Below are 23,110 nucleotides of genomic sequence, written 5' to 3'. Positions count from 1 at the left end.
AGGTCTGGCAGACCATCAAAACTGTCATCATCATATTAACAGTACTTGAAGCTTTCATGTTTGAGAGAGAGAGGAGAAAATCAACCTTCATTCTTGCTACAGATCTGAAAAAATCCACAGGTGTTTCTGTCCACCCTTCTACTAAGACCTGAAAACTTAATGCTGAGTAACTCTTACACAGTATTGTATAATGAGAAAGGTAGAACCATTCAACCATTTAAAATGAATTTATTTTGTGCACAGAATACAGTAGACATGTTACTTATGGTGAGAGAAAAAAAAAATCAGGACAACTTAGACTTAACTAATTTCTCTAAAATACAGGACTATAGGAAATGTGTTATTCTATAAGTAATTTTCTCTTCCATTTTGTCATTCCACAATTTCATCTTCTTACATCTCTTTTTTGCAACATTATATAAATACTGTTAGGCTAGCACCCAATAAAAATACTTATTGAGCTTACAGGGAGAAGGCCTCGTCACACAAAGGAATAAGACGTATTCTCCTGTGTCAGCACTCAAATCCACCATAAATATATCAAAATCTGACCTCTTTTGACAAAGATAAAACAAAGGCAAAACAAAACCCCAATTTCCCCTGCAAAATTTTTGTAAACAGTGTTTCCTTCCGTGATCTCTACACCTCTTTGCGAAGCGCCACCCGTACACTGCTGAAGATCTTTCCCAGCGCCTCAAACAACGGATCGCAGAACGTGTGGATGCAGAGTGAATAGATTCGACTCAGGCACTGGGTCTCAATCAGGTAGCTCTTGATGCATGGCATGACGGCCCAGATGTGGCAGAAGGAGATGCAGGCAAAGCAGAAGCCCCACAGCAAAGCCACTGGGATGCCAAAGACTGCCGACAGCACGCGGTAGCACCAGTACTTGGAAACGGTGAAGGTAGTGTAACTGGCTTTCCACACTCCATCCAGACTGTGTGTGCCGTCAGGCTCAGCAATCACGTCCTCAAAATCTACCTGGATTATAGGTACATTAACACATGTCAATATCATTAGCTGGAGCACAGTTCAGACCAATTTAATGAATTAATTAAGTGACCCTTATTAGTCCTACAATGGGGAAATTTCACCTCTGCATTTAACCCATCCATGAAGTGAAACACCACACACACTCTAGTGAGCACACACACACTAGGGGGCAGTGAGCACACTTGCCCAGAGTGGTGGACAGCGCACCACTGACACCTCAGTCATGTGCTGTTGGCTCTAGGGATCAAACCGGCAACCTTCCGGTCACGAGGCTGGTTCCCTAACCTCCAGCCCATGACTGCCCATGACTGTCCATTAAATTCATATTCATCTGTTTCTTAGGGCCTCCTGATAGCAACTCCTCTGAGAAAAGAGCCATGGCATTAAGCTAAAGGAGCGTGTGAGCTAAAAACTAACATTTAAAGCTTCGCTATGTAAGATTTGAGGATTTGAAGCCCTCTGTGGTAGAAATGTGCAATTGCATGTAGTGAAACCTAAACACTGAGCTAGACCTCCTTGAGTCTGTGTGTGTGTGACATTAGAATATAAAGATGTGTAATGTGGTCCGAAGTATAAACAGACTTCTCAGACTTTTGAAGTATGGTTTCAGGCTTTAAAGAGTGACTCACAGCAACCCACAGACACCATAATTTAACAATTTTTCCCCTCCTGACTCAGTAAAGCTATTTCTTTCAGGTTTCACAAAAATTCTTGCATAGTGCTTTACATTGTTTTTACAATATGTGCATTACAATATGCTATTTGTTGTGTTAAGAAGTATTCCATAGTGCTTTCTTCAGCGTCACTATTTTTTAGAGAATTCAAGATTTTGTATCGTTTTCATGTTTCAACTATTAGTGTTGTCTTATTATAATAGCCAGCATGCATTACACAGAAATACAAATCTACATAGAAACATTGAGAATCCCTGAGACCCCATTATCACATCCTTATTGCTAGCCACTGATCTAGAGGCTCATAATGACAGCTAATAAAAGCTAGCTAGCATTAGCGACATGCCATTTCTTCAGATGGTTGTCAACTTTTTTTTTTCTTTGTAATTGGAATAATTCAGTTGAAGAATTAGTTAACTAATGAAAAGAAACCAAAGACCCCTATCTAAAGTATCCATCTCAAAGCACTTTAGTGTTTCACAAATTTACTTCCTACTTGAAGACTAATCATTAGAAATCATTCTTATTTGTATTGTACATTAATGTCAGTGATTTTGGATCATTTCTATCAATCAACTTGTGATGAATTGAGCAATATGAATGGCAGCTGGCTTTTCTGAAGGGTGTATAAATAGATAGAGTTACAAGAATTTTTATGAGTGACTTCAAGTGACTGTCCAACAATGTGCTGCTACTTTTCAGTTGAATCTGTTCAAGCGATCCAGCTTATTTGGCCTAGCAGGAAACATGCATCTTAGGAAAAGTATGGCTATTTTTACTTCCTAAATGGTTGATGATTAATACCCCAAACAAAGAAATTTGATACCCAAGTCCTTCCATGAATGTTTGAGGTTCTGTGTATTTCAGCTTCAAATTCTGGGACACATGAAAACCAGTGAGCATTAAGACAGACTATTTCAGTCTGTTAAACTCTGTCTGTTAACAGAGGCTATATTTATGATGGGACATATCAGCCTCAAAATAGGCATCTAGATCTTCATACATATCAGTTAATTTAAGGAGCAATTTGCATGTCTGGCTTGGTCTGAGCCTGTTGTCAGTGTAATGCAGCCTTCCAAGCCTGACTTCTTCATATTGTCAGAAGGTCTTCCATGTTTCTTTTCTTAACCTGGACAAGAACTGACTACTCTGAGAAGAAAGGGCCACCTGACTGACATGCAGCATAACCAACAACAACAGACAGGTGTTTGACTGTGACGTGTAATAATAGGCAACAAGGCTACAAGAGAAATGATGAAAAATTATTGTTTTTTAATAATGAATGCATGTTGTTTACTTCAGAAGCTCAACAATCTAGCTACTATATCTTTCCCTGTTAGGCTCAGTCATGTTGTGCAGAATGGGCAGCTGCTTACAAAAGTATGTTTACTACTGGAGTGATAAAACCTGCTGCATGGAAGTTTGGATGTGTGGATAGATAAAACAGGCAAAATCCTAACAGTTGTGGGCTTTTCATACTGTAGGCTTACACATACACAAAGTATATGCTGTCCTGATAATACAGCAACATTCACATGAAATACAGTAAACAAAAGTACATAAATCTAGTATAGCAAAAACATCCACTAAAATCAGACCCAGTTTATCAGGCTTTTACATAAACTATTGGGGTGTCTAGAACGCTCGAAATGACCTCTTGGTTACAGTGGGTTACTGGATCCGCTGAAACCAAGAGGTCATTTAGAGTGTCCTAGAACCAAGAAGAAGAACACTAGAAGAAATGTGCATGCTTTCAGTTAATGTGAGGAAGATTGCATTACCAAACCAGAAAAGAGCATTTCCAAAAAAAGAACAAACATTTTGGTGTCATTGAAGTTAGCATGAGCACCTCTATGGCAACTGAGTTAGCAGCCAGCCACCACTGAAAAAGCCAGCCAAAACGCAGAACATCAACACTGCCTAATGGACAACAAGCCCATTGTTAGCCTGTGGACGTAACCTACGTTTGCATGGCTGAAAAGATTAAAAACTCAAACTAAGCCTGTAGATATGTGTTACAATGGAATAGATATGTGTGCAATGGAAAAACAGCTAATGATAGAGTTTTGCTAGCTAACTTGTTCAGCTTGTGTTGTCATTGTATTCCAAATGTTAACAGGGCATGGACGAGAGGAATTTGCGGGCAGGTTTTAGAGAGTATGTGCTCTCATTAGCGTTAGATTGTGCTGCAATCCAGCAACAAAAGTTACAAGAAGTGTATTCTCATCTCAAATCCAAACACAACTTGTGATTTTATTCATTTTGACGGTTGAAGTCAGACACTGAAATCGAAAGTTTAAAGTGAGGTAACAACGTTAATTTACTTTGTGTTGTTGTCAATACGCAGAGCAAGTAGCTAGTATAGGTAATGTCAGCTACTAGCAAGTTCCAGGCAACTAGCATAGCTAACTAAATAGTATGCCGACCTGCCTCATTTACCTACAGGTCCATTTTATTTTCCATCCTGTGTCTCTTTCAACATGTTACTTCTGTGTGAGCCATTGCGATGTCAGAGCAGAGCTCATCAAATTATTCATGAGGCCACAATGAGAGGGAAAACAGCTTGTTTCATCCTAGGACCAAATCATGGGATAGAAAATGACCATGTAAAACCACATCTGGGCATTTTTCACACTGACCAAAGTCACATGCCTTCTGTGTGGACACCAGAGAACAATTTAAAGTGCTGAATAAATGCATTCTACGGCACCTTAAATTGAAAATATCAATTCTAACAATTCTAACAAAAATCTAACAATAGAAATATCCCATAAAGATCAGTTTCAACAAGTTTCCAAGAGGAAACACCTCAGACGTAGAATTAATGAAGTTCTGTTCATAATAAAGCTAATTAAATTCATTCTTCCAGTTATTTTATGACTAGAATGCAGCATTACCTCCAGAAAAATCTAATGATCCAAACGTAGTGCACTATTGCTTCATGCATATAAATGCAACATGGGGGTTGCTATCAACATGAGTACACATCATGCATGAGGCATGACTCATTTAGCTCCATTTATAAAATCCTAACGTTGCTTCTTATCAAGTGCTGCCATCTCATGCTTTATCAATTTAAACATATACTCCGACAAAGTATCGATTACAAACTTAGATATCAATACAAAAAAATCTCTGCTCTAGCTGACACGCCCTTATACCCCTTCCATAAATAATGGCTGTGTGGCCTGGCCTGGCATAAGTATGTCTGCGGGCTATTTTTGGGTCATGCCTTGCAGCAGTACATAGAGCTCTGCTACATGCAAACAGAGCTGTGTATATAGAGAACTTTCAATAAAATCATCATAAAACACACAATTTTACAGTTATTCATGAAACTTATGTTTATACATTTAATTAAATTTAGTAAAAAGCACTGCCAAATGACCTAGGAATGCATTAGTTGCATTTGACCTCATGGTAATGTATTATAATTATATGTAATGCCTTTGTCACAGTACTTGCTTTGGACATATTTGGACTAGGAAAAGACTAATTTCTATAGAATCTACTTTCTTTGGTGGTTCTGAAAAGGTTCTTTATATTTGCCTTCCCCATTTCTTCTAAGAAACATCCTTTGAAAGGCTCTTCAGGGAACAAAAAAGTCTTCTGCAAACTTTCTCTAAGCCTTTTTTGGCATATTTGAGTGTAGCCTCAAAGGAATAGACAGTTATACTGAATGAGGCCCATCTGTTTCCCTCTCTGAATATCAAAATGCAGTGAATTGAACGGGTGGTCTCGTTGAAGTACCCACATACCTTCACAACATCTTCATTGATTTGCTTGGGGTCCCTGTTGATCAGGTCGATCTCTTTGGCGTGTCTGTCCTTCAGGATCTTCTCCTCGTTGATGTTGTACTGATCTGCCATAGTTGGAGCTTTAGGCCCAGCTGCTGGTCAGTATGGGACCAGAGTAGAGAGGTGAGAAAGGGTCCGAACGCAGTGTTACGCCCAGCAAGTGAGATGTTAAACGTGAAGTGCGTGCAAACGCTTCTGCAGTTGCTCCTGAAGCTCCCGGCACTGATCTGACGACACGTCTGGAATGTTAGAGGACAGCTGCGCTAGCCTGGCCTCCACTCTAAAGTGGGTCCCTGTCCCTTCCGTCTCTCTCTCTCTCTCTCTCTCTCTCTCACTCACCCTCTCTCTCTCTCTGTCTTTCTCTTTCTCTCTCTCTCTTTCTAAAGAGTGCTTCACCCTTCCTTGCTCTACATATCCTATACACTGCACCCCATATCATGCACACACTTTGTAACGGCAACGATGAAAGAAGATTCCATGGCCTGTGTCAGATTTCACACCTAACTGAAGGGTCAGCCAGGCAGGAGTCACACACTAGCATGAATTTCCACCCAGGGGTGAGACTCTAGAAATCGAATTGGTGGGCTGGTCAGTGACCACAGCAGCGTCACCTAATCATTAACTTCCACGTCCTGCTCTGATAATTCAGTAATTATTCAATAAATGTTGCTATGTAGTTAGTGAATAACAAGACTTACCATGTATTATTAAAATTTGAAGGGGTTAACTTAAGAAGTCTTGAGGTTTAGTAAGCATAGTGTTACACACTGTGAGTAACACTACACCTCATATAACTTCTATCATAACTGCATTACCAGCTGCTCTTCATAATATGTGGATATTTTATAATAAGTGGACCAGTAGAAAATTGCCTCTATATTTAAAATAAAATATTATTACAGTTCAGAAGTACAGGTTTTTCCAGAATTCAACAATAAGCACTGTTTGACCATGTGCAGACATTAACGGATGTTTTGCTTATCACAATTTCTGTCTGGTGCTGTATTAGGTTACGCTTGCCACTAGGGATCATATGGGATATTTAAAACATGTCAGGGTCTGCATGGGAATGCCTTCTAACTGACATCATTCTCAGAAACAGGCTAGTGAAATATTATTTGTTTAAATCAATAGGTGTGTCTCAAAGTGAAGATAGTGGAGGTAGGAGAGACCTTGCTAGTACTGGAATGCAACAGCTCTTCATCCTCACTAAAGACAGCCTGAGCAGGCTGTACCGACTGATGTAAGCAACGCTTTAACTAGATTAAACGGAATTTGGAAGTGCCAGTTGAATTTTACAACTGTTAAAATTTCAACATTTTCAAAATGTTCTGAATTACTTGAAATAATATCTTTTTCCACTAGCTTCTAAACAAATTTATGATTTTTTTCCCCATCGCCTTTAAAGTTACCATTTATGAGAGACAAAATTTGTCTCAAGAGAAGCAGTACACTATTTGCATACTCTCAGCCTGACTGTGACACCTTGGTGTGCTCATGTGACATCTTAAACTTCAACAGAACACTTCAAGGTAGCATGTTTGGGCTGTAAAGGTATATAAAGGTGTCTCTTATCATTGGAAGACTCCAGCAATTCTGCACATCACTCATACTCATGAAAGTGAGGTTGGTGCTTGACATTTCAATGAATGAAATGCCATTCCATTGATGTAAGTTGATTGATGTAATCAAATCCCTTTGATTGCCATAGAGCATGATTTTGTCTGAAAGAATCAAACCACTATATTTTTCTTGGACGTCTTGAAATTGTAGCTTGTTTGAGCTGATCTTGAATCTTGTCAGGGCAAATTCCTCTTATTGACCAGCTTCTTTCTGTCATCTTGATTGATTCGTCATTTCAGTAAAAGAGAACCATTTGAGTCCACAATATATGGTGCAACTTATAAGGGACAAAAACATGCTAAAAAGCACTTTTCAAGTTAAAAAGTATTAATGTAATATTCATCATTAACATGGTTAAAAATATTGCATGGTTAAAGAGAACCCTATGCTGACCATTTGTTATATTTTAAACATCTGGTATTTTTACATAAATTGTTATGACTGTATTGATTTAAAAAACAACAATGCGGTGGGTCCACCAGACCACTGAGCAACAAAAACATCATCACCACGCAAGGGTTAAAGCTGTCCAGTCTTATTCTCATAGGGCTGGTGTGGGAGCAGGTTTTCATTCTAACAAAGCAGGCGATGACACGCTCAATTGACTGAAATCTGCTGATAAGATTAGACAACTTTGCCTTGATGTATCATCATGTTATGTTTTTCGTGATACAATGGAGACTTTCTTGAAATTCATACTCAAGTGTTACTTTAAAAATATCTGAATCCAAATGTCTTTCCAAATAGCCCTACTTGGTTTACGGCAGATAATGGAATGCTTTCTAAGTCTTAAAATGCTCCCTTGGCATACATTAATTTACTGCAAGGAACTTTCCAAATACCCTAATGAACCTTGTAAAACTCAATACCTAGTTTCCCACTGTGAGTCTCATTGTTTATGGGGATCCTAGGAGATTCAGACAGATTCTGGTAACGACCCATTAAAGTAGTAATAACAACACTAAATAATAACAACATTGATATTTAAATACCTTTGAGCCGCTGCCAAATCTACTGCATAAAACATTACTTTAAACAGGTCCATCCCATTGCATTTGGCAACATTAGCAGCCTATAAATTCATACTTCACTGCATAAGTGTGCTAAGTGATTATCACTGCAAAGATATTTATGTCTCACTCATTTTTCAGTAGCAGCAAAATTGAAGGGAACAGAAGAGAAATTCTGCAGAGGTACATGCCCTCTGATGCTCAGCTAATTAGAGAAATATTCACAGTGTTCTGTGAGCTTGGGTGGGGTTGGAGTCCCAGCGGAAAGAGCTACAGAAATACCCCACACAGTGGCAGGTCAGACATGCCTGAGCCAACTGTTTATACCAACAGAAGGAAGTGACTGTATTGTCTTTACTGTGTAATTGATTAAGTTCAGGGGAAAACATCATGTCATGTCTTTAAGAGATGACTGGTATTTCTTATAAGCTGACCTTGTTCTGACATATGTCTCTGTAAACCCATGCTTTTTAATTCTTCACCTGGTGACCCATGACACTGCATGGTTTTAGATATTCCTTAATTCAACATATCACTGTTGTCAGAAGAAAACCTCAATTTTGATGTTTTTCAGTTTTTGACATAATTTGAAAATGCCTGTTATCCGTTATATTGTATGTAAATTTCATGATGAGTGAACTGAAAGAAATAACCCAAAATGACTTGGAAAAAGTCTGGTTCCATTGACGTACATTAAAAGTAAAGTATGTTTTCCTTCTCCTGTAAAGTAATCATTTTGGACATACCAGGTTTTCTTCTGACAACAGCAATATTATATATAAGGAGCAGGATTAAGAAACAGCTCTTAACAAATACATAGAGCAGAAACACATCTGGGAGTAATCCAAACTGTACACAGCAGAAACAAGGACACAAAGTGTTACTGATGCCAAGCACCAGCGTGTAGCATCCCTAAAAGATTTTAGAACCCAGGCACATCTTATGTGTCCACAATTCTTAATAGACTGAGCCATTTTAGCTAACACATAGTTATTTTCACTCTAGTCAGTTGAGTGCCAGTAGCTCCCCTTTGTGGACAATCTTGAGTTTGTGAGTTAGCATGTGAGCGCGTTACCAGCTGAGTCCATAAGGTTCTTCACGTCTAGAATAAGAGTGCCTTTTTGTTGGTGTATGAAAAAGATTACACAACATGCCGGCTCCTTATTCATATAGAATAGGCTTCATAAAATGGAATATTCATAAATATAAAACTGATCTTTGTTCTGGTTCTAAAATCTTATTGGCTGAGTTGTTTTCAAGCACATTATGGAATTATACATTTATGGTGAAAACCCAGCTGATATCAGATATAACAGCACAGGTATGTGCTTTTCAGCCAGTCTACATATGTACCGTGGCTGAGAAGACCCAACAAACAACAAACAAAAAAACCCCAAAAACCCAGCAAACCCAGAAAATACTATCAAAATAACAACATATGTGCCGCATTTTTAAGACACTCAGCAAAATAATAAAATGCGCTGCAGATTTGTAGATGCTCATAAACTTAGACAAAAAGATCAATATGATGCATTTCACAAACTCACAGCAAACACAGAAAAACACATGCAACTTCAGAAATGCAGCATTGTCCATCAGTGCACAATGGAAATGTTTCCATAGAGCTCACAAAGAGGACACGTTCTGTAAACAGGTTATTAATGTCAGTGCTGCTTTATTAGTTAATCATACCCACTTCCGGCACCTCTCACTCATTTCTGCTTTAAGCCACACTCACTTTCAGTTTCTAATCAAATATCAGGTATCAAAAAAGTATCACTCTGGAGTCCACATTAAAATCAAGGTATCAGTTTTGGAATTGACATGGAATTTTTTTAAACGATGCTTAGCCCTAGTTACAATACAGATCAGTAGACCCCACAGCCCACAGAAGAGGGAATAAAACTCTGCTCGAGTTCTTATTAACTGTCTTGAACTCTCTGTTGAACTGCTTCCAGATGCAGGAAAAGGGCCACTGGCATCATGAAGGATCCCACTCATCCAGCACACACACTATTTGTTCCGCTCCCCTCAGGTAGGAGGCTGCGGAGCATTAAGAGCAAAACAACCAGACTGAGAAACAGCTTCTACCCTGAAGCTGTAAGACTCTTAAATTCCAATTAGACAATTACTGCAATGGCACTTCATGTCCACTTATTTTTTGCTGCTTTACTGAATCAATGCCTCCACTATATCATCCACACATGTCACTTTATACATTACCAGCATTTAGATGTACACCTCCTACCTCGTACTCATACTGCTGCGGTCCATGCTGCTGTTATTTGTCCACCCCCTTTATTAGCACCTTCTATTTATTGTTTATTGTTTATTACTTTGGGAGTTAACTGGACCGTGAGTACAATGTTTCTTATCTTATGTTCTTCTTGAATATTTTGTCTGTTGATGTGAGTAAAGAAAGTATTACAAGGACATTCATATGTCTAGATTTTATGCAATTGTATTATTTTCCTTCTAATGTTCTTTTGTTACATTGAAATGTATCATTCATGTACAGACTGAAAATTGTTTATCCATCTACTAATGAAAATTGAAATAATGGCTGGAAAATACACAGACTAATCTAGTAGGATTTTGAGATGCTTGTTAATTGCTGAGCTTTGCCACTGTGAGTAGCCTGACTTTTCATCTTCAGATGAAAAAAAAGTATTTTAGTATTCAAAGCCATCTTTCATTTCATCAAGCACTGAAATGCAGGGAAATCAGATCATGTCCCTGAGGTATCTATTACATTTTCTAATGTGTTTTTTCTTGTTTGCTTTCATATTTTAGTGTGTTCATGAAATGTTCTGCATGTTAATTCTGTGTTTTTGTTCTCCAGCTGTTATTCCCTGGGTTTAATGTAAAGACAGAGTTGGCCTTCATTTACTGTGTTTATCTATTAAAACAGGAAGAACAATGTCAGAGTGTGGAACTAAGAGAGTGCAGACACGAGCTAACATGAGAACGAGCTTTTAGCTTAAAATCTTTATTGAACAGTGTGGCTCGGACCAGCTTCAGCCTTTAATAAAGCGCAACATCTTGTGCATAAGCTGTGTATCTCTCTAATAGGTGCTAAATAACCAAACTTTGCTTTCTTATGAAAAGGTTATAACCACATTTCCGAAAAAGTTGGGACACTGTGCAAAATGTAATTAAAAACAGAATGCAGAATGTGCAAATCATTTAAACCCTATATTAAATTTAAACTATTACAAAAACAAATCAAAACAGTCAAATGCTGAAAGAGAAATTTAATTGTTTTTTTTTTAAATATATACCCATCTTGAATTTGATGCCAACAACATACCTCAGAAAAGTTGGGACAGCGATATGTTTACCACTATGTTGCATCACCTCTTCTTTTAAAATCACTCTGTAAGCATTTGGGAACTGCGGAGACCAGTTGATGTATTTTTGAAAATGAAATGTTTGTATTTCGTGTTACATAATGCATCAAATGTTCTGTGGTGACAGGGCTGGATGACAAGTAGGCCAATTTAGCACCCAGACTTTTGGCTTGCTGAAATAAGCAAGGCCTTCCCTGAAAAAGACGTTGCTCAGATGGCAACATATGTTTATATTTATTGCCATATGTTTATATATTGCACCCCATACCATCATGTATTGCTGTGTTTTGCACTATGCACTGATAATAAGCCAGATGATCCCTTACCACTTTAGCGTGGAGGATGCATCGTCCATGATTTAAAAAAGAATTCAAAATTCTGATTCATCAGACCACAAGACACTTTTCATCTTAGCTTCTGTTTATTGTAAATGCTGCCTGAGGGCCTGAAGATTGTGGCCATAATATTATGTGCCACAGATGATGAAATCCCCAAGTTCTTTGCTATTTTACATTGAGAAACATTATTCTTGAATTGTTTCACTACTTGCCCATACAGTCTTTCATAGAGTGGCTACCCTACCCTCATCTTTACTCCTGAAAGACTCAGCCTCTCTGGGATGCTTTTTAATACCCAATCATGTTACTGACCTGTTGGCAGTTAAACAAAAATTTGTTGTGATATGTTCCACCAGGTGTTTTTTAGCATTATACAAGACTACCAGTCTTTTGTCATCCCTGTCTCAACTTTTTTGAAACATGTTGGCATCAAATTCAAAATGGGCATATATTAAAAAAAATTATACAATGTCTCAGTTTCAACATTTGATATGTTATACTAGCTACACTGGTGACATGGATTTAAAACATGCATGCAGGAGAGATGGAGGTGCATCATCTCATTCTCAGAATTCACTGGCATATGCATAGATGATTGACACTTTTTTTGTTGCATTGCGAGTGATGCAATAACTTTAACAGAAAATCCAGACTAAGATGTAACTGTAAAAAACTGATTGGTATCATATTTTAAACTACCTCCAAAATGTGATTTGGATCCGATTCGCAAAAATCTTTTTTTAGTGCCCAGAATATCAAAAATCAATTTGGATATGCCAAAAATCAGATTTGGGTTGGCATTCTGAAATGGGTTGTCTTGAATTGTCCATCTGACCCCCTTTGTTGCTGTTGTCTGTATTTCTAGTTTTCATTTGTCTGGTAGGTTTGTTGTTGTTGTTTGTCTTCCTTTTGTTTATCATGGACATATCTACTCAACTCACCTCTACATCAATTTTAGATGTAAATGAAGGCGGGTTATAATAGGATGACTTTCTCTCTTTTGGGTTAGTTTTTTTTTTTTTCGTTTTTTTTTTTTGATGTATAACCATTCTGTGGTGATTCCATGCAGAACAGACAAGATTCACATACCCACAGTAAATACACTAAATTCTCTGTGTCCAGTGTTAAGAGCATTGTCATTGTTAACTGTGTCATAATTAGCAATTATACTCAGATATTGGAGATTTCTCATAAGTTACATTATTATGTTATTATGTGTTCAGTCTTTTAACTGAATGCAAGTCCTGAGCTCAAGTGGCTGAGCTACTCCTTTCCCCAGCGAATATTTATGGCTCCACAGCACCTTCCTACACTGCTGAAGAAGGGGGCGATCACCAAATCCAGCACACTGGCCCATACCACCTTCACCCAGTTCATGTTTATTAGCAGCAGCTGCACACTGGGCATTATCAACCTAAGAGGAGAGATCAAACACATTACTGGACATGTTACTCAACATCATACTTGCTACACATACTGTCTGATATGAAGCAGAAAATTCTTGCTGAAATGTTCATCTTTTCTAACGGATACATTTAACCATAACAATACACTGTGACTTGGGCAAATAATCAGTAATGTACAGTCAAATGATGTTTTGTGGAAACTAATCTTCTACAGAGAACATATTGTAAAAAATAAAATAAAAAAATAAGATGTACCATGACTTCTAACATATTTCCACTTAGAACATCATGAAATCATGTAACTTGACCAGGGGTGCTCAAACTTTACAACTGCATTGCATACAAAACATATACCTTTCAAAAATTCTATATTTTCCTTAATACAATACAAAAATAATTACAGGAAAGTGTATAACATTAATATTAATTTATGATAGTACTGTGCCAGTTTTAAATAAATAGAAAGGTAAAGTGTAAAAATGTAGGCAATTTTATGTGCATTCTGAGTGGAGCTGTACTCAATTGTGGAAGCTGTTTAACACCAAAAAGAAGTTTTCTTTTCTCAAAATGTCTTGTTCCCGAAAATACTTAGAATATTGAATTGAACACTTAACAGCACATTTCTGCATACCATTTTCTGATATGGTAACCATATCATATTGCTAAAACTGTAATGCCAGGTGATTCCAAACTGGAGTGCGTAGATAAACAGATTTAAAAGGTACAGGAGGCATGGGCTGTGATTAGGGCACACTCTGCTTGACCAGTTTAGCAGTTGTTTTTCATCACTCTCAGTGAAGCTTAACTCACCAGATGTGCAGGCAGCTGAGGATGGCAAACAGCAGACCTAAGACCAGCGCTACAGGGACAGCCAGCAGCAGAGAAATGAGCCGATAGAACCACAGCCTGGATACCTCAAACAGTGCATGACTCCACAGCCACACTTTATCAAAGCTGTGCACTGACGCAGGCTCTGCTATCACATCCTCAAAGCTCACCTGAGTGGACACAGAGGGCACTAAAACTTAGACAACTGGTCACAAGAAATAAATATCATGTAGCGTAAGGCAGTAATTCTGGGATTTTGAAAGTTGACCCCATTTAAACTTTAAAAAGGTTTGTCACACTAGAGGATTTACAGAAAATGTTCTTTATTAACAATCAGTTTAATATGGAGCTCTGCTGTTAATATCCTATCTTAATAAAAATACTGTAGCCACAACTTACTAAGGTGAATGGGATCATAATATGTGGCCACGACAACTATAACAGCTAAGTAAGCCACGTGGACCAGCAATATCATTCCCATACCTTACTAGTAGTGGCTATGATTTAATTATTTCAATCCCACATTTTGGTAAGTCATGGCCATGACTTAACTATCTCATTACTATACTTTACAAAGTTATTGCTGCGACATAACCATCTTATCCACATGCCTTTCTAAGTTGTGGGCAAAACTTATCAATCTCATTCTCACACTTTACTAAGTTGTGGCCATGACTTGATTATCTCATTCCCAACCCACTTACTAAGTCAAGGCCACAACATATCTATCTCATTCTCACACTTTGCTAAGTCGTGGCCATGACTTAACTATCACACTCCTATGCTTTACAAAATTATTGATGATACATATTTGCTATGTCATTCCCACACTTACTAAGTAGTGACCATGACTTAACTATTTCATTCTCACACTTCACTAAATCACAACTTAATTCCTATGCCTTACTAAGTCATGACTACAACTTATCTCATTCAGACACCTTACTAACTCATTCTTATACTTTACAAAGTCAAGGCTGCAACATAACTATCTCATTGCCACAACTTACTAAGCAGTGGCCATGCTTTAGGGTCCTGTTCTCATGCTTTAGTAAGTTGTGGCCATGCATTATTTTAATTAAGAAGGGACATCACCATCAATCTCATCATGTGCTTGATCAAAATATAGATTTGCATAACAGCAAATAATAATATTATGATATTAAGATTAATTCATAGAAACAATAGCAACAAGAAAGACACGTCCGTCATGACTGTGGGGTAATTTTATTCACTTTCCTGTGACTGAGGTCAAATAGAGATGCACAGGTATATTCTGGTTTGTATTCCTGGCAGTGAAACAGGAATCCCTCTTCTAAAAAATTTACATTAACCACTAATCAAAGTGCTTTTTATCTGCAGTGAAGGATTATTTAACAATTGTGTGCTTTTGAGACTGATCATGAAAGCATAAGCATTTATTGGGTATTACATAAACACTGATGGCACATCAGAGGAGGACATTCAGTTTAAATCAAAATGCACTCAGCTGTTATACAGAGGTTAAATGACAGCAGCAACACAATTTGATGAAGAGAATTTAATAGGTTCAAATGCAGAAGTCCTGTGTTACCATTATATAACTGGAGAGGGCAGTATAACATCATGACCCCTTTTTACATGAGCCCAACCTTTGAGAATAACTCATTGTTGCTGCCAAAAGAAAAACCCAAAACGTTACTATAATTTAATGGGAATAGATAATGTCTATTGATCCATGCATCATTAAGGTTTTACACAATGTAAAGGGCAGCTGCTCTGCTTAAATGAAATGGAAATATATGTTTGCTTGTTTTTGGCAGCAACAAAAGTTAATATAGTTTGCTTGTTTACTCACTAATGCTATGTTTCAACTAAGCTGGTGCTCTAAGTAGGTGCCATTGTTTAAAGCATATTATTAACTTAGTATATTTACCCATAAGTAAAGGGTGTAAATGTGCATACATAGCAATATAAGTGGTTTAATAAACATGTGAGATTAGTTGTTGCAGACCCCCCTCCTTCATGTGCTATGTGCCCTAGTGCAACAGCCTTGTCTGCATGGCAGCTATAATCTAATTACACCACTGATCCTAGTTCAGATCTTCTGTTTTCTCTGTGGTTGTTATTGGTTATCAAGTTGAGAAGAATGACAATGAATTAGCCTACCTTAAGGCACCTGTTGACTCCCTTGGGGTCCCTTTCCTCCATAAGCCCCTTCATACACTTGTGAGTGGAATCCTCTGCTGTTTGGATCCCTGAATGCTCCTCCACTATGACATTCTTGGGATTAATCCCATGTTGGTCCATGATAGAAATCTCCTGATGTTCTACTGTGTCCTCCAACTCTATCCTTATTTCCTCTGAAACCCTGTCCCTGTCCATAGCATGCGTTACTGACGGTGTCTGCCTCAGTGCAGTCAACACCTCACTGTGGCACAGTATGGCTCATAAAATAGGAAGGGTTGATCATTGAGGAAGAAGTTAAGTCAGTTGCACCAATGTGGGACATAGTTAGAGCATGACAGCACTCTATTTCTCCAATAGGGCAAATAGGGCCTACAGGCCTGTGCCACCCACCACTCCAACAAAAAACACCATCAGCACCTCAGTGAGAATTGTTTTGAGGGTGGGCATCAATTCTTGACCTACTGTAGTAAAGTACATTGTGAGAAAGTGGATAATTGCTGTTGGAACAATGTTCTCTTGTTTGTCTGCGAAGGGTTTTTCTTTCGCCCTGGTCATTGAATTGTGTAGTAGGAGTAGTAAAGCAGGCTTAAGACATGCACAAGGCCATTAACAAACATTATATCTCAAGTCCAGTCATCTAGAATCATGGCCAATATTCACTCGGTATGGATAATAAGTGTTTTGCATTTGATTTAGGTGATTTAGGTTTTAAATTGATTTAAACCAACTCAGTACATGTGCACTGCATTTTAAGACTGTACAAGCACATACATGCATTTGTTAGGCCTACCTACCAATATATGTGTTTCATTTCAGTGTATTTAGCCTGCAAAGTGAGCTGTGAGTGAGGAGATAGTAAACACTATTATCTTTGTTACCTGCTACTTTAAAAAAAGGACATCGCTAATAGAAAATAGGCAAACAAATAAATTAGCCATTAGTCTTTTTTGTATAGTCCACAAAATGAATATCCGTGTTTATCACTGACCTGAATGAATGAGGTCTCATAATTCTCACACACAATCACATTTTATGCATTACTTACTTGTAAACATTTGCTTTTTTGTGCCATATATTATGTTCCATTTGTACATTGTGTTTGTTCTCACTGGATGGATTAGGATAGATGGTTTTACAGTAACACTTTACTGTAGTGCAGCATTCTTATCTCTACATGACACCTACATATGCCTTTCATAACAGCTGATATATATAGGTATAAACATTTATAAAGTCTTCTTCCAACCAGCATCAGTTGTCATAACACTTTATGAGGTAAATTAATATCAAATTAGGGCAGCCTTTATGACAGCCAATGCATGTTTGAACAAGCTTTTATATACCTGTAAATATAATTTTATGTCAGGTATTATAAAAAGTTTATGTAAGTGTTATGTAGCTTTCTGAATGCTGCCAGGTTTACTAATGTGAATGATCACTGTACGTCAGATCCCTCAGTGACTTCATAGAGAATTTTCTAGTTCTAATTTTTTTACAGCACCTGTCAATTATGTTCTTTGGCTTTTCTTCAGTGTTTATTTGTGGATCTATGGCACTCCCTGTCGACCAGACACCAGACCAGAACTGCCCTCATTTTCTTCTTTTTAAAGTCTGGTTGACCAGTGAACTAACTAGCAATGATAACTTCCTAAGAAGGTAAAAACTTGTAATTGTTTGCTGGTATATCTAATACTATACATTATAGGCTTTATCACTGAGATAGAACAGGTGGATATATTGTACAAAACTGCCCATTGTGCCTTTGTCCTTGCCTGTCTTTGGAACAGTAGATAAGACAGTGTGGAGAAACAAGAAGACTGAAGAAATGCATTAGGCAGTAACAGTCTTAACCAAGACTGATTGCTAGAAGATGATAAATTGCAATTTTAGCTTACATAATGAGCTGCGAATAAGGAACCATTTCATAAGTAGAGATTTTCTGGTCATCATTCAAAAAGATAAGAAGTTTTTTTTTCTAAAGCAAACAACATATTTTATTTTTCTTAGTTAGGAATCCTGCCACAAAATCTTCCTGGTGTCAGCAAAGAGGGCTACAATGGGCTAGAGATGGTCACTTTGTTTATTTATTTTACACAAAGGCCCTTATTCCCTTTACATCACAACCAATGTCCAGCTGTGTTAGAGTGAATATATCATGGACTGAGCAGTGGAATGAGATTTGAGATTTGACTCACCAGGCTATATAGGTTTAATCAGTAGAAATCGAACACGGGTCATTTGTGCCACAGGCAAGGTCTAATGCCAGTGCCAAAAAGTCATGTTCACTGCCAAAGCAATCAAAGAGGGCATTTATCGGGCAAGCCAATGAGCAGTTAGAGCCAATAATATGGGTCTTTGCTTCTTTTTAAAGCACTCTTGTGGAAACTACAGCAAAGCATTTCTAGTGGTCCATAAGTTTGTTCCTGCAAACAGAGGAACTGGGGTGGTCAGAGGTAGTCTATATGTATGCTGTGAGACCATTAGATAAGGCTTTTTGTTTGTAACAGTGAGGATGTGCCTTTCAGGATCATTACTTCAATGTCTGTTTAATATATATGTAAGTTTCACGCTATCGTCTGTCTGCTCTCCAGTTTACATTGTACAGTCGAAAAGTAGTTCTGAGGATAATATGCAAGAAGCACATTACTGGCTTTAGCAGCATGTCCACAGAAGGCTGAACCAGTAACAGTGTTACAGCTCAAAAGCATGGGTCAGTTTGTTAGGTATTCAAGCTGCCTTAGGCCAGTTCTGTACCAAATTGTCCTGAAATAGAGTTTGATGTTGGATGTAAACATTGTGAAAGTCTCAAAATATGCCAGTCACTCCTCAGTCCATATAGTGCACATATGTCAGACAGTAAGATGCAAAATCAACCCCTTTTGAACTCATTGTTTTTGTGATGTCACAAAAGTCACGTTTTCTTACAAAGGTACACAGAGTTTTAAACACGCATGGTCAAATTACACATTTTGTTGATTTTCTAAGTAAAGGTAAGTTATCACATTCTCTGCAGATTTGCACCTTCTGCAGATTTGATCATATTTTTTCATGTTGTGCTGAGTTTGTACAGAGTTTAACATATTGGAAAAAAAATAAAACAGTAACTGTGAATTAAGTGTGCAGAAATGTGTTCTCTGTAGAGGATGGGTTCACTTATTTTCACTTAGAAAGGCAACAAAAAATATAATTTGATCGGGGCACCCAGAAATTTGCATATAGCCTATAACATTCACACTAAAGTTATAATGAGTGTTTCAGCTCAGAAAGCTTTTTGAATGAGACACAATACAGGACAGCCAGTCAGAAATGAAGAGCTCATTTACATGTCATTAGTCTTAAAGGCTCAGTTATGAAAACAGCTTGTTTATTTCTTAAGGATAAAGAGAGATTGGAAGACTGTTTGGGTGCATAAAGTCACACCAACATTACATAAATAACAGAATAAAAGGATCTGGATTGTTTTGCTGTTGTTCTCATCTGTGACTTTTGAGGTTTATCATTTGTCAAAAAGAGAATAATCAAGCCTAAAAGACTGAGCTAGATAGATGTTGGCTGTTCTGCTGCAGTTATTTAGCACTTAAGGAGTTTTTGAACGGCTATGTTTGTACTTTTATCTGAGCATTTATTTTGGAAAGTGTGACTCCATATCATATCCATATTCCATGATAATAATCTCCTGATGTTCTACTGTGTCCTCCAGCTCTATCCTTATTTCTGACTTTTGCTAATTGCATTATTTCCCTAAAATACCAACACTTTTAACTATGGGTATATGGGTATAACCCATACATATATCTGCTTGGAAATATATCAGTGAATTTGAGTTGAGTTCCATTTCAGCCTGTCTTTTTACAAGATTTAATAAACTAAATTGAACCTCACTCTAACAAATTACTGGCCAATCTCTAATCTCTCACCAAAATACTTGAATGGACTGTAGCAGTCCACTTAATAGACCATATCGAATCCAATGACCTATTTGAAGTTTTCCTGTCTGGGTTTAGAAAGAATCACAGCACTAACACTGCACTCTTAACAGCATCTGATAAGGGTTTGTTGAATTTGCTTGTTCTTTTGGATCTTACTGCTGCTTTTGATGTGGTATGCCATAGACTACTACTACATTGGCTTAAAAGATTGATTGGCATATCTGGTACTGCACTTGCCTGGTTTCAGTCATATCTAGCAGATAGGCAGCAGTTTTTTATTGGAGGAAACAGATCTGACTCGTGCTCCTTGTCATGAGGTGTCCCTCAGGGGTCAGTTCTTGGCCCTTTGCTCTTTATATTATACATGCTCCCCCTTGATGACATCATCAGGAGACAGGGACTATTGCTTCATTGTTTTGCAGACGATGTGCAGATCTATATATATACTTAACCATCTCACAGTTTACCACCCTCGGTTTTGATTAATTGTTTAGCTGATGTTAGGACATGGATGACTGAGAACCTCCAGAGTCTGAATAGTAATAAGTTGGAGGCTGTATTAATTGCCTCTCCAGCTACAGTTAAAAAGATTAGCAACACCGCTGTCTCTATTCCTGGTTATATTGTCTTTTCTTCAACCCAAATTAGAAATTTGGGAGTGATTTTTGACTTTACTCTGTCTTTTGAATACTTGTAAGGCAGCTTTTTTCCATCTGAAGAGCATTACTAGGATCCGCCCTTTTCTCTCTTTTTCTGCTGCTGAGACTGTTGTCCATAATTTTGTAACACACTAGAATTGACTACTGCGATGCTGTGCTACATGGACTCCCTGCTCAGGTTGTGAATAGGCTGCAGTATGGGCAGAATTCAGCTGCTAGGGTTTTAACCCACACAAGATCCTGGGAACACATCAGTCCAACTCTGAAACAGACAGCTTCATTGGCTCCCACTACAGTATCAAGTTCGATATTGCTTGTACTCTCCAGCTCACACTCTTCGCTCCTCTGATTCACATTTGCTCCCTCTCACAAGTTCCTCCCTCTAAGCTGCGTACTGTTGGTGACAGGGCATTCAGTATTGCTGGCCCCAAACTTTGGAACAGTCTCTGAGTTGTGTGCTTGTTCGACCCTGGCTATGTTCAAAGCTAGTCTTAAAACCCACCTTTTCCAGCTGGCTTTTGGATGAATCTGTACTGTGATTTTTTAAATTATGTGTATTGCTTCTACATATTTTTGCATGCTATTTTTAAATTCTTTTTTAATTAATTAATTAATTTATTTTTTTCTTTGTTCTTTTTATTGTACAGTGTCCTTGGGTCTCTTGAAAGGTGCTTATCAAATAAAATTGTATTATTATTAGTATATAACACAACAAACATGACAAAATGAACAGTTTTACCCTAGTTAGTGGTCACAGTTGGGAATGGATAAATCAACTTTGTTTTAAAAGGCTGTTCCTGCTGCTATAAAGCAAAAGGAAAGCAAAACAGAGTTATTGTAGAGAATTGGATTGCAGACCACACTTTCACTGCAGTCGCATGTGGAAAATTGCCGTCATCTTTTTGATGACAGCAACCTCTCTCATATGCACTAACAGAGGATTTCACATCATTCTCCAACCTTTGGACCCATTAAGAGATCATCTTCCACTGCCATCTATTAATAACCACTGTCAGCCTTGAATGTCTGCAGCAGAGAGACTTTTTTCCAGCGTGCTAGGACACCACTAATCCTCCTGAATAGACCTCAGGTAGACTGTGGACCAGGGCAGGTGCTGCTCTGTTATTGTAATCTGATTTTACTGTACTGCACAAAATGGATGGCAAATTAGTTTACATTACACTAACTAAGGAAAGCAAACCTGAAGAGAACATAATATGGAATTATTAATGAAATATACATGTACTTTTACTTTTTTATCAGCCATCAGAGCATAGAAAGGGACCACCACAGTACCTCTATGCCAGTGGTGAACCATGATTATTAGAGCTGGGCCTTCAGTTTGAACTGTAAATTTGTAACCACAGTCAGTGACATATCTAGGATTTTCAAAAACACAGATAGGTCAGTTCCAAATTATGCTGTTGTCCAGCTCCTGAAATCCTAACCAATGGGAGAGCTTGCTTGGCTATATCTTTCTAGATACCATGGAGAAAAAAGTTCCTGATGAGACAATTTTCCATTTGATATTTCAAAATTTTGTTTTCAATCAAAACATAACGTAAATAAAAAAATTAAATAATAGTAGTAGTACAATCCTTGCAGAGTTTAACAGACTTGCATTTTTTTGTGTCTAGAAATTGTTAGGCCTTCTCTGAAGGCCTAGAAGCCTTGAGAGTTCCACTTAGTAAGTGTTCCTGAAATGGCTTCAATGAGTGTAGGTATAAGGGAGACACTCCAAATAACCTCCAAATAACCTGAATTAAAGCAGTTGGAAAGCCTGCTCAGAATCAGTATCAGTGAATTTGAAATGAGTTACACTTCAACTAATCTTTATCTGAATTAAAACACACTGAAATTAGCCTCACTCTATCAAAAGAAATTGCAAATGTGTTAGTGTCCATCTGCTTGCAGGGCAGGCAAACGTGAAAGTAGGCTGGATTTTGGCACAATATTTGTCTTCTGAAATGGTTGCCTTCTGCATTCAGCTACACAGTGAAGATTTTGTCATTTTTATAGTTCATAGTACTGTTCTATACTATAGTTCATATACATAGTACTATAGTTCATACTGTATCCTACACCCAGGGTTGGTAGTAATGGAATATATATAATGCCGTTACATAATCAAGATATGAAAAAAAAATAAAAAGATTCCATAATAGTTGCAGAAAAAAGATAGTAATCAGATTAAAGGTACATTATTAAAATGTGATGATTACCAGCTGGATTACATTCAAACTGCATACAAACAGAAAATGGATGTTTTATTTAAGTCACTCAGCCTCCACTTAGTTTGGTGAAATTAATGTCTTTCGAACTTGCAAGACACAT

General features: G+C 37.7%; 2 protein-coding genes across 2 annotated transcripts; both read right to left on the bottom strand.

Moving 5' to 3' along the window:
* Positions 1–211: 211 nt before the first annotated feature.
* cav3 (caveolin 3) lies at positions 212–5,721 on the bottom strand. Its single transcript, XM_017712618.2, has 2 exons — positions 5,426–5,721; positions 212–981 (listed from the first exon to the last, which is right to left on the bottom strand). The coding sequence occupies exons 1-2, from the start codon at positions 5,534–5,536 to the stop codon at positions 640–642; spliced, it is 453 nt and encodes a 150-aa protein (XP_017568107.1). The 5' UTR covers positions 5,537–5,721; the 3' UTR covers positions 212–639.
* Positions 5,722–13,048: 7,327 nt separating this feature from the next.
* LOC108436245 (caveolin-2-like) lies at positions 13,049–16,383 on the bottom strand. The gene is made up of 3 exons (XM_017712615.1): positions 16,168–16,383; positions 14,002–14,189; positions 13,049–13,199 (listed from the first exon to the last, which is right to left on the bottom strand). The coding sequence occupies exons 1-3, from the start codon at positions 16,381–16,383 to the stop codon at positions 13,049–13,051; spliced, it is 555 nt and encodes a 184-aa protein (XP_017568104.1).
* Between the last annotated feature and the right edge of the window lie 6,727 nt (positions 16,384–23,110).

The sequence above is a fragment of the Pygocentrus nattereri genome, chromosome 26 (genome assembly GCF_015220715.1).
Source record: "Pygocentrus nattereri isolate fPygNat1 chromosome 26, fPygNat1.pri, whole genome shotgun sequence".
Taxonomy (NCBI): domain Eukaryota; kingdom Metazoa; phylum Chordata; class Actinopteri; order Characiformes; family Serrasalmidae; genus Pygocentrus; species Pygocentrus nattereri.
This window is presented reverse-complemented; position numbering and strand designations above follow the sequence as displayed.

Excerpts from the sequence above, each read along its gene's own strand:
- cav3 (XM_017712618.2), bottom strand. The coding sequence starts at position 5,536 with ATGGCAGATCAGTACAACATCAACGAGGAGAAGATCCTGAAGGACAGA. Across the intron at positions 982-5,425 it reads TCAATGAAGATGTTGTGAAG|GTAGATTTTGAGGACGTGAT; the intron begins GTATGTGGGTAC and ends CCTATAATCCAG.
- LOC108436245 (XM_017712615.1), bottom strand. The coding sequence starts at position 16,383 with ATGGACAGGGACAGGGTTTCAGAGGAAATAAGGATAGAGTTGGAGGAC. Across the intron at positions 14,190-16,167 it reads GAGTCAACAGGTGCCTTAAG|GTGAGCTTTGAGGATGTGAT; the intron begins GTAGGCTAATTC and ends GTGTCCACTCAG. Across the intron at positions 13,200-14,001 it reads CTCAGCTGCCTGCACATCTG|GTTGATAATGCCCAGTGTGC; the intron begins GTGAGTTAAGCT and ends CTCTCCTCTTAG.